We start from the raw sequence: 12,840 nt of genomic DNA on the forward strand, positions 1-12,840 counted from the left end.
TTTTACTCGTGCCACTTTGTTAACTGTATATGAATTTTTGAAGTGTTAAGTTGTCTAACTATTTATATTTACTTGTGCCACTTTAATAACCTTGTTAAATGTATATTTTAAAGTCTAAACTAATGTAATTTATTGAAGTTAATTTTCCTTAAATATGTATAAACATACATTTCATCAAAGTGTTTTATATGCCATTTTATTATTCATTGAGCATAACATATTGCATGTTTTTATGAATTCCTTTTGTCTTGCATTTTGATCCTTAATAAAACTTTTGATTCTTACTGATGCTCGAGTATTTCTCTGTGATTTTGTTATTATTATTTTTAAACATTTCGGGTTTGTTTTAAACCAGCAATGTCATTTTTAAGCAAAAGTTGATTTAAATAAAACAACCCAGCATGTTGGGTCAAAGATATAACCCAACTGGCTGGGTTAAAATAACCCAACGCTGGGTTTGTCCATATTTGACCCAACGTTGGGTTACCAAAATAACCCAAATTGGGTTGTTTTAACCCAGCCTTTTTTTAGAGTGTATACAGTAGCTGACATTTTCTTTAACACTTGAAACTATGATGTGCTATTTTCAAAAATAAACAATGGAAAGTTGGCTTTTATATGAGTCCTCTATTGGAGGGGTTATATAACAGAACACTGCACCTTTACCTTGTTTTGTTAGGCACACCAGCACTGCACATGCACGCAGACCACTATGCAAAGCTGTCCCACTCTCTAAAATGCAAATAAAGCGATCTTTTTTTGTGTTCCTCTCTCACTGTTATGCTTTGATCTTTTCCGATGCTGTGGATGGACATCTAATGCAAAAACCAAGTTCAAGGCTGAATGCTGCAACAATGCAGAATACAGAACACAGATTCACACTTTGAATCATGACAGAATGAAGCAATTTAATTGTAACCTCAAGCGCATTTAGTTCCATAGCACTGGGTGTTATTATTTTTCTCAAAATGTTTGTTGAGACTGTATTGATTGTTTGGTTCAAACAAGGCGATTTAGATTACAGACCAAATTAGTGCACCACTTCAGTGCATGCACCTCGAGGCTAGGGTACATGGAAATAAAGAGCATGCTCATTCAGGTCAGGTTTAACTTGCCTTTTGTGCACAGAGCTTGTCCATGTTGCCAATAACATCTCTTATCTGTAGTTTCTTTCTTATCTTCATAGCAAAAACTAATAGAGGAGATCACAAATCCATCCCGTATGGACTTACAGTAACACTTGTAGCTGACATAATATTCCATATTGGGTTAAAAAGGTTATTATATTAATTAAATTAGGTCTCTAATATTACATTTAAAACTTTTATGAAATGTTTCCTGGCCGGGTCACTATGTTTTATATTAACAACAAGCCAACATGAAAAATACTTTATTTAGCATTACTATAGTGAATTGTAGATCATAGTAAGTAAATATATATGATCACTAAAGTATACATTATAGTATTCAATCGTATTAACATATACTGTAGTATCTTTAATATTAACTGTATAAAGATTAAAAACACGTAGGAATTTTACTATTGTTCAGTGTTGGGTAAATTACTCTGAAAAAGTAATGAATTACTAGTTACTCATTACATATTCAATAGTGTAATTAGATTACTGTCCAAATTACTCTGTCCAAAAAGTATTTAGTTACTCATTACATATTCAATAGTGTAATTAGATTACTGTCCAAATTACTCTGTCCAAAAAGTATTTAGTTACTCATTACTAATTTCTTTCTATATCCTACATCAACCTTGATTTAGTGATTCAAGGATAGACATGAAACGGCTTATTTAATTCATTCAAATAAATAATATTATTAACTGACCAAAGTAGTACAAATGTGAGCACAGATTTTAAAGTAAGACTTTGAATTTTGATGTCAATTACACTATTGCACACGCATATATTTCACAATGTATTTAGTTTAAGTACATCAAAAGTAACTGTAATTAAATTACAGAAAACATATGAGTAATCCCTTACTTTACTTTTTCAAGGGAAAAGTAATTAAAATACAGTAACTAATTACTTAGTAACTAGTTACACGCAACACTGCTATTGTTTACTATAGTAAGTACGATATACTAGAATAGTTAAAAACACGAGTTGATGCTAAATTCGTGTGCAGTCAATACCACGAAGCAGACGAGTGCATGTTTCCTTTAAAAGCGATAATGAAAGCGGGTTGCTTTGGCAGACAGACCGTGATACAGATGCGCTGTGTGGTGCTGTGGGAGGGAGAGAGAATGACAGCGGGTCACTCTTTCTCTTAACCGTGTGGACGTCAAGCCGAAACAAAACCACACTTGTGATGAAAATGCTTTACCTATAAAGGAGATTTGTCGTTACACGGAGTACCATGCGAGCGAGGGACACCGTTTAATAGATTTGGGGGTAAGATTTAACCTGTTGTGATATTACATAGGGGATGTTCAATTATGCATGAGCACTACGAAATGAATAATGGAAATAAACGCCGCGTTAGTATAACAGATTAGTCTATATGTGGACTACGCATCTTAAAGAATAGGCTACATAAACAAACGCATATATGGCGATCAAATAAATATTTTGAGATTTTTATCTCCGCGTTGGCTTTATGTATATTTTTTTAAAACGAAGTGATTCCATTAGACCCAACAGAATGGCTCAAATGGACATTTACAGCAGCGTTTCGGCTTTGTAGGGAATATATTTGGCCATACGTTGAGTACGCAAACGTCGATCCGTTTGTTTATTTTCCACACGGAAGTTTTTCATATGACGCGTTATATCTGGATTTTAGACTCGTTCTCTTATCCTCGATTGGTTTTAATTCCTTTACAAAATAAAACAAAACAACTTATCGAGTTTTCCTGCTTCTAACAGCAAGAGCTATACGAGCACATTCACGACAAGCATCAGGTCTTTGTGTCGTTGTGTATATATATAGCATACACTCCCATCTCTGCATCCATCAGGCCATATTCTTCATACATGTGTCTCTCTGCATCATTTTGAAAAGCTTTAATATGTTTTAAATGTATTTAATAACTTGTATTGATGACCATCTGGAGACGTACAAAATAGATTCATATGAATAGATATTAAATGTAGTTCATCAACATTGCCTGCGGATGGTTTGTGCTTGTCAGTTGTGACATTTTGCTTATTTTATTTGCCTATTTTTAATGCTTGAAAAGCAAGCTGAACGCTGTTGTAGAGCATTGGTTGTGTTTACAGATTTTTGCAATATAAATAATTGAGGATGTATTACCAACCATTTGTTTCATATGCCAGTCACTCAATGCAACAGTCAGATGAAGGACAAAATGTGCCCTCCTGTCAGTGACGTCCTTGATATCAAAGATCTTTTCTTGTTTCAACCAGCCATGCAATCCCACCATCAGCCGCTTCAAAGGATGTATTGGCAGATTTCCAGAAGGAAGCTAATTTCAATAGTCCAACAGTGGCATCTATTCCTCGGTTGGGCTCCATTCAGCGGATAGACTTGATTTGCAGACAATAAAATACTTAGAACAATCTATTCTTTGCTCATGTAGACCACACAGAAATGCAGATTATCTCTAGACATAAGAACATGTAACTCACAGTGTAATGATACTCATCAAACGTCAAATATCATGGCTGACTTAGAGCTGAGGAAGCTCCAGGCTGCTTTTTACATGCTTTTATTACACTTCAATTTAACATCAATAACATCAAAGGCTCCTTTCATCTCTCATCTAAGATATGATGACAAACACAACAATCATTATCTATACTAAACATACGTGTTGGATTAATCCATCATCAACATCAAAATGCAGAAAGCATGATATCTTAGTTGGCTACTAAAACAACAAAATGTTTTTATCACTCAGACAGGTTGCTGTTATTAAATACTGATATAAATGATTCAGTAAATAAAAGATAGATTCAGTTTTTTCTGTTATGCCATCTTAAATTAGTTCAAAGTTGTCTTAAACTATAAGATTTATAGATTTTTTTTGCGTATTTGGTTCTGAGTAGTGAGATACGCAATCTGTAATTGTAAGATAATATGAATTATTTTCCAGCACTCACCTCATTCCTGACAGTGTTACTAAAGGCCTTACTTCAAGAGGAACTATGGGCTCTAAAGGAGTAGAGAGGCGTAAACAGGCCACCCCTGGCCAGACCCCTGAGGGGAACGTGGTGATGAGCTTCAGTTTTGAAAGCTACCAGCTGGAGGAAGAAGACTGCCAAGTGAAAGATATCTCAGATAAAGGGGTGCTGGCCCTTTCAGAACATGGTGAGCGTTTACTGTATATGACATTAAGCCAGTTCGAGTCATTTAGTGTTACTTGTATGGTGTTTTTTATTTAAAGCAAGAATATAGACCCATCTTGGTTGTGAAGGATACAACAATCACTTGGAGTAGGCATGGAATAGCAAGGTCTAATCATGTTAGATAGAGAGAATGCCGTTCCCTTGTGTTGCCTGGATACAAAGGTCATGCTTTTTTTTATCTCTGGACAACAGGTTACTCCAATAAGAAGAGATTCTGAGTGTGGTTTAGACGCTTACTGAGTTAAACATACAGCTCTATAAAAACAAAGAGACCACTCCAAAATTTTTGTTTTTCTTGATTTACTATTTATAAATGTTTAGGTTAAAGTGAGCGTATCTCTCAAGTTCCAAATAAAATGGTTGTTTGCAGAAAGTTTAAACAGGATTAAATCGATCAAAATCACAAGAAGATGAATTATAGATGGTTTCAGCAGCAACAACATAAACAATTGTCATGTGGCCCAAACATCACTTCTGGTAGAGCTCAACAAAGAATCAATAAATATTGAGTAGTTTTAAGGTCATTTGTATAATGAATATACAATAAAATATGAATATAAATGATTGCGTATATAAATTAAATATATATGTTATATTACAACCCAACACAGACAGGAAACTTATTTAGGGCCAGGCACATGTGTCAGATGAAACGGTCTATAGGGCAATGACAACTGCCAAAGAATAATGCAAAAAATGTCACATAATCATTTTACATTTTATAACATTTTACGTGTTTCAGAAGAGTTAAGAAAATATATTTGATTGAATTTGATTTTTTTATTCGAGCTTTCGATGCCTTTTTCCTTTCACATTGCCGTCGGGTGACTTCATGTCACTCTAGAGATGTGCTTTTGATAGAATTCAACAAACTCAGGTTAGAATTGTCCACCATACACAGAAAAGCTTATTGCGGCAAATTTGGTCTCTTAATCTTTTTCTAGAGATGTATTTATATAACATATAAAAAAAAATGTATCCACAACAGCATGTTATGCTTAAGTACTACAGCAAAGCCATAAGCAGACCAACAAAAAGTACAGATGTGTTTCCATCAGGGGTGAGAGTTAGCAGATTGTAAAATGCCTTATACATATTCATAAACACACATAAAAGAAGCACACAACACGGTATGACAGCTGCTTAAAATGAGCCAACAGTAGCTGTGCTATATACAATTACAATAAAGGCTTTTCAATTCATACATACAGTATAATCCAAAAAACTTTCATCAAATAAACACAGACAGATGTGTGTTTTCTGTCTATAGCCTTTGAGGAGCCTGTTCCAGAAGATCGCTACCATGGGATCTATTTTGCCATGCTCCTGGCCGGAGTTGGATTCCTGTTGCCTTACAATAGCTTCATTACAGATGTGGACTACCTCCATCATAAATTTGAAGGTACAGCATTACATTTAAGCCTTATATTTTAACAAGACACAACTGAAACAGATTTTGTTAAAGCAAAATTTCCGTTGTCTTTCAGGGACACACATTGTGTTTGATATGGGTTTAACGTACATCGTTGTTGCTCTTGTGGCCGTGATCCTAAACAACGTCCTGGTGGAGATGCTGAGCCTGCACACCAGGATCACTGTGGGTGAGTGTGTTTATTTAGAGCAGACAAACATTCTGCACAAAGAGATGGGGGAGGATGATTGACCTGAGCACGCCGCTCGCTTGAGGGAAGACAGGAGGACTGGTCTGACAGCTGCATCACTTATCTGAAGCTGAAGAATAACACTGCCGAAATACTGCACCAAGAGAAGTGCATGTTGAGCAAATAAATAAATAAACAGCTGAAAAGATGCACTGCTGGTCTATGATGTAATATATGGCCACCAAAACCATCACGTAGTTACATGCTTTGTACTCAAATGTGTAGGTAAAAAATCCTTAAGACGCATGAGATGTGCTCTCGCATGTCTTTGCTGACTGCGGTAAATGTCACGTCTTCCAGGTTATTTCTTTGCACTTGGACCTCTGCTGTTTGTCACCGTCTTTGATGTGTGGCTGGAAAAGTTCACCACGAAGCAGTCGTACATCATCAACCTGATGTCTATGGGGATTGTGGCATTTGGATGCACAGGTATTTGTTACTTTTTCCATAGAGGGATGTTAGTGTGCTCTGCCCTTTTGTAAACAATATGTTCTCTCTCAGAACTGTGTTTCCAGTGATAACCCTTATTTAGGCCATTTTCATGTCTCTTTTCAGTGCAGCAGTCCAGCTTCTATGGATACATGGGGATGCTACCTAAACACTACACACAGGGAGTGATGACCGGAGAGAGTGAGCTCATGAGATTTATGATGTCAAAGGTCAAATAATTCCTTATATGACAAGATCTTTCCTTCTTTGCACAGGCACGGCAGGAGTGATCATTTCACTCAGCCGTATTTTCACTAAAATACTGATCCAAAACGAGAAGGAGAACACCATCATCTTCTTTGGCATTTCCATCACGATGGTGCTGATGTGCTTCGTTCTGCACTTGCTGGTGCAGAGGACAAGATTTGTGCGGTACTACACCGGTCTGGCACGTCGGGGTCTGTCCTATGCCAAAGACCACTCACACCATGGAAACCAGTATCAGGTCCATCATGATGTCATTACAGAAGAAGTAAGATTTGTAAGTTATGCATGTCACATATGAACAGGCCAATTATGATGATTCTATTTGTGTATGTAACTTATTTTTTATATTTGTTAATTCCATAAATGAACATACGCAGTATCTATATTACAGATGTGTTGTACATGTACTTTTATCAGATTTCTTACAGTATGAATATGGTTGTTTATTTAAATATGGACACTTTACTAGTTATATGTAAACTTAAAACAGTGGATATGAATGACAGTATTTTGTAGTTTCTGTCAATTTATCTGCCAGAGAAAAAGAGTTCTCAGATGTGTTTCATTTAAGTATCATTAGTATTATTATTAGTATTATTAGTCTTAAGTCTGGAATACACTACAAGACTTCGGAACAGATTTTTTAAAAACTAGATTAAACTAGAGTTTTTGAACATTTACATAGAAAACAATACATGATCAAATCTGCAGACTGGCGCAGACTTTCTGCAACAACTCCAGACTGAAAATCTGGGCAAAAATCTGAACAAAAGTCTTGTAGTGTATTCCAGCCATTAGTCAGTCACTTAGTCAGAAAAATTGCTAAGGAAAAATAACGAAAGAAACAAATGAGACAATTGTTAAAAAGCATGAAGACTGTGTAGTAGTAAAATTATTGTAGATTTTAGAGGTAAAATATTTGAGTTTATATTAGTATCTTCAATAATATTTACTTTTGATTGGAGACTTGGCCAATCTGAGCTCAGTTTGTGAGACCGTTGACAATTTTTCTGAAACTAATGGAGATAATCCTAGCTGTTTTTCTCATGAGAAATATCTGAGACATAAGTAAATGTTTTCATTTTCTCTCTATTTAATCTCATTGATAAACAGGAGAAATAATAGAGATACTAAAATCTCTGCTTTTTTACCCCAAATTTACTAAATACATAATTTTCAACATATGTCACATTGAGTATCTGTTTTGTTTTATTCGGATGGAAATGACATTTTAAACATTTCTGGAATAAAAAGAAAGAATTCTTCAATCTTCAACTGTGATAATTCTAATTTAATAGCATCCAATATACACTATTAATTATATCAAAATATTAACCCATATCACCTGTTTCACACAAAAAGGGTAATATGACGCGGCTAAAACAAATATTATTGTTTGCTTTAGATGTAATGCAATGTGTGTATACACGATTTAAGGTTCAAAAACGCTGTATTTTCCACATACCGTGAATGTTTGTATGTCCTCTTTGCCCCGCCTCTCTGAAACGCTGGGATGGCGTAGTGTGCTATGATTGGCCAGTTAACCAGTGCGTAATGATTGATCGAATATTGCAAGTGTGTAACGGAAATGTAACACCTCTTAGCATACTTGGAACGTCATGTTACAAAGCAATTGTACTGTTAGATTCCGCCCACCTCATTTGTGTTTACATTTGGGCGGTCGTATTCAGATCATACCACGAGCTGACGTAGATTTTTGGGGGTGTGGTTACACGAGGCGTTTCAGGCAGGTCTGGGTGAGCATTTGCTTTCAGATGGAATGCATCTTTTGTTCCGACACTTTTGTTTTTGCAATTTTGTGTGTCTAATACAGGAATGGGCAACTTAAAACACGGCAAAGACACAAGAAAAACCTGTATTCACACCATATGACCCCTTTAAAGGAAAACCAGAATTATGAGATACTATAAAAGTATAATTTTATTTATGTCACGGTGTTAATAATGACAATTTTTTTTTGCTGTAACCACATATTTAGGATAGTTATTGACGACCACTTGTGACATTGGTTGAACCATGAATGAAGAATCTGGTATTTGGACATTAAACATTTTGCAATTTTACATGCCTAAAACATGCATGGGCAACTTTTAACACACCAAAGACATGGAAAAACATGTATTCGCACCATATGACCCGTTAAGTTTTGTTCATGTTTGATTTTTCGCTGTGTAGCTATTATTAGACTTCTATAAACCCTATCCAGATGTTTTTCAGCGTAGCGCAGGCATTTGACGCAAGGCAAGAACGGTTTTAATATTCATTGTCATCTTAATTTTCACTTTCTATAACTTTGAAGGAGCAGGTATGGGAAAGAACGGAAAAATTGTGGGATGGGGGCCCTTAGAGGTAACTGTCCCATTGCCATTTGAAGTCATAAGCCGTCCCTGGGTTTACACAGTGGTGCTTTCTGTGTCTTTAAACTTCATTCCATTTGTGCTGGTCACTGCTCTCGATGACTGTGTTCTCGACGGCCCTGAGGACGACAGAGAGAGAGCGTGATTTAAGTGCTCACTTACACACCAGTAGTTCTGTTGGGATAATAAATGAAAGCACTTCAGAGGAACTTCATGTACTCAGCCGTTCTTTTTCTCAAGATTTCTACATCATCATTCAGCAATTCCAAAAGACATAAATTGTAAATCATCCTTTTGTACCAATCCTAATAGATCCTAACAGGATCAAATATGAATAAATCAGAATTCTATTGGATACGCTGAACTTCTTAGTTCATTCATTTTTTACTTTTTTAGTTAAGTTCCCTACTTTAGTTTGCTTTTGAATGTCAGCGAAACCAGAATAATTCTTAAAATATTCTTGTTTTGTTACATTAGGAGCAGATTAAAAATTTGATTTACAACTCTGCAAACATTAAAAAAATTCTAGAATTTGCCGAGATTTGTTTAATAAATCTATATTGGGCCATGGGTGTATCTTAAGATGCTATAAGGGGGAATTTCTCCTGATCAATTCAGCTATGCATTCCCATCTGTGTTGCTGTGGCACACAAGTGCATTTTCTATTCACAGCAAATTAAAGAGAGTGGTTTTACAAGCTAGACACTTAATCAAGTAATGGCACTCCTTACACAGACTCTGCAGAAACGCTAGTTCATCAAGAAAAGCATTATAATATCTGAATTCAGTTCACGCACGCTCATAGCTGCAGTGACCTGCTTGATTCCATCTATGGATATAATGTTTTCAGTAAGAACTGATCACGTGTTCTGTCTGTTTCCAAGGGCAATGGTGGTGTGGGTGCTTCCCCACCTGAAGATGGCTCCACAGACTTTGCCGGCAGCAACACTTACGTAAGGTTTGATGTGCCCAAACCAAAGATTAGACGCAACTGGCCAGGTATTAAAGGTATGGACTAATCATGTAGGTATTGTATTTGACATATTACTCTATTTATTTATGTAAAAAGGCTTTGAAATTATAATTTTGAAACAATTTGTAGCTGCAAGGTATACCCAGAAAGCATTCAAGCATGTAAGACTGCATCACTGGATGTATTTATGCATCGGTGCATTACTTATATAGCAAAATATAAATGCCAGTGCCATTTATTTTAAAGAAAGATAGCACAAACACACATTTTAAACAGAAAATAACTGTATTTAAGGAATATTTTGCATTTCAAAATAAAATTCTGTCACCATTTACTGTCATTTTAAGCCTGCAGGATTTTCTTTCTTCGGCAAAACACAAAAGAGATATTTTGAAAAATGTTGGGTCCCCATTAACTTTTGCACAGAAACAAAACCAATGCAAGTCAATGGGGGCCGATGGTTTTCTGTTACCAACATTTTGCTAAATATCTTCTTTTATGTTCTGCAGAAGAAATTAAATCATACAGGTTTAAAATGACAATAAATGGACAAGGGTGCCCAGTAAATAATGACAGAATTTTGTGTAATACCTCTTCATTCCTGTGCATGACAGCAGTGACCCCTTCTGTTGCAGACATGATTCTACATCGCTATGTAGTCGCCCGGGCGATCTGGACTTACATGCTGTCCATTGCTGTGACTTATTTCATCACACTGTGTCTTTTTCCTGGACTCGAGTCTGAAATCAAGAATGCCAAATTGGGGGAATGGTTGCCCATTATTATCATGGCCATCTTCAACATATCTGACTTTGTCGGCAAAGTATGTTCAAATACATTTGTGGATAATTTAACATAAATATGTTTATAAAAATGTTTATAATACATTTGTGGCATTTCACCAAAAGCCATTTATTTATTTCCAAAGGATCTTTATGGATCCATTATCTAATCCTGCATCTCTATTCGCTCAGATCGTGGCGGCAGTGCCATACGACTGGAACGGGACACGTCTTCTCTTGTGCTCTTGTGTGCGAGTGGTCTTCATCCCTCTGTTCATCATGTGCGTTTACCCCGCTCAGAAGCCCACCTTCAGCCACCCGGCCTGGCCTTGCATCTTCTCTCTCCTCATGGGCATTTCTAATGGCTACTTTGGCAGCGTTCCTATGATTCATGCTGCGGGCAAAGTAGCACCTGAGCAGAGGGAACTAGCAGGTAAATCACTCAGTCCATTTAGATTACAAATGAATAAAACTGAAATCTATGCAGATGAACACGTGTGCATCCTTCTTTGTGTGTTTGTCTAAATATACCAAAGGACACATTCCTAATGGCTTCTCTAGAGATGCACTCATTAACTCCAGTTCATGTTATATTTTCCAACAGGGAACATAATGACTGTGTCCTACATGTCTGGACTAATGTTGGGCTCTGTGGTTGCCTATGCTGCCTACAGCTTCACCGCTCCAGGCTCTAGATTTCACTCTGGGACCGGCTACAACTTCACTAAGGGTTACTAGTGCCAAAATCCAAACCAAATAAAGACAAACCACGTCTCCTGTCATCAATCTCATCAGGTGGCGCTATTGTACCACTTTGTGTAGCAACTCCGCAGTCTCCATAAATCAGTACTGTGCTGCAGGGTTCCTCTGACCCAATGCTGTGTGCCTCTGAATGTAGTCAAATGGATGAAGAGTTATATGTAAACTAAGTCGTGTTGCCTTTCCTTGTTCTCTAAAAGTGTTTTCTCGAAGCTGCCAAATGTTAGCTGTGTGATGAAGGGGGTAGCACTGTGAATATAAGGGTAAAGAAGTCTGATGTTTTTTGTTGGTTTATGATTCGACTTCACACTCTGTGGTGTTGTAAATGGGTTTGATCAGAGAAACGTTAATTTTAAAGAGACTGATGAACTGTATTCAAGGGTCGGTTTATGTTCAATCAATATTATGTCTAAACTGATGCATGTTTTCTTGAGTGCAATATGAATACTGGACTTTTTGCTAAAGCTCACTGAATGTAAACATGGCTAAGTAAATTGTTTTTGTAAATTTCCAGCCTTTCCTCTTTGCTTTATGAGTGAATCCTTCTGGAAAAAAACAACAGAACCCTGTCCAAAATACTAGAGAAATTTTATTTTATGTAATGGGAATTGTATTGGTTTTAGTTATGTCCACTGGTATGCAAAGGATTTTGTTGGTTGGATGTTATCTGGTAGATTGATCCTTTTGGAGTAATGCCCAAAACACACTACAAAATGTTGTTATAGTTTTAATGGAAAAAGCTAATGGTTCATGATGGTATCTTAATGGAAATAATTAGAATTTCTGTGATGGTGTCTATTTCTTTGGCACTTATCTTCATTAATTTTGTATTGTACCAAAAATTTGAAGTGGTTTAACTTCGGCAAACATAGTTTTATCATGATATTTATATTGTCAATTAAACAGTATAGGCACAAATGGAAATTCACCTTTATAACGGCAGATGGCGCTGCACCACAGCATCAGGAGAAGCTTCAAACGAAAAGCAAAGCATGGTACATGTCGAGTCAGATATTATGCACTCTTGAGATTCTGAAAGAACTAATAACCACAGTTTTTTAAACCACGTCTATTATTTTGGATAGCTAGGGGCACAGAGAGGGCTGTCAGCGATTTTATCCATGTGATCCAAGCAGTGCTCGAATTGAACCAAGTCTTAGGGGGTCCCACTCATAAGACTTTTTTTGGTGTGGGTTAGTCTCTCAATATACAACTGATACAAAAAACACAATATATTTGATTATAATATGCATGACTATATGCTAT

General features: G+C 36.3%; 1 protein-coding gene across 2 annotated transcripts; it reads left to right on the forward strand.

The window, feature by feature from the left end:
* The first annotated feature begins 2,228 nt into the window (after positions 1-2,228).
* slc29a4a (solute carrier family 29 member 4a) lies at positions 2,229-12,085 on the forward strand. 2 transcript variants are annotated; one of them, XM_056753080.1, is made up of 11 exons: positions 2,229-2,408; positions 4,073-4,287; positions 5,596-5,727; positions 5,813-5,926; positions 6,287-6,415; positions 6,542-6,616; positions 6,691-6,956; positions 9,945-10,068; positions 10,669-10,856; positions 11,008-11,248; positions 11,420-12,085. In XM_056753080.1, exons 2-11 carry the CDS (start codon positions 4,125-4,127, stop codon positions 11,551-11,553), a joined length of 1,566 nt encoding a protein of 521 aa, XP_056609058.1. In that variant the 5' UTR covers positions 2,229-2,408; positions 4,073-4,124; the 3' UTR covers positions 11,554-12,085. The 2 variants fall into 2 exon arrangements, with proteins under 2 accessions (XP_056609058.1, XP_056609059.1); XM_056753081.1 differs by having other exon boundaries at positions 6,691-6,947.
* The last annotated feature ends 755 nt before the right edge of the window (positions 12,086-12,840 follow it).

The sequence above is a fragment of the Triplophysa dalaica genome, chromosome 7 (assembly GCF_015846415.1).
Source record: "Triplophysa dalaica isolate WHDGS20190420 chromosome 7, ASM1584641v1, whole genome shotgun sequence".
NCBI classification, from domain to species: domain Eukaryota; kingdom Metazoa; phylum Chordata; class Actinopteri; order Cypriniformes; family Nemacheilidae; genus Triplophysa; species Triplophysa dalaica.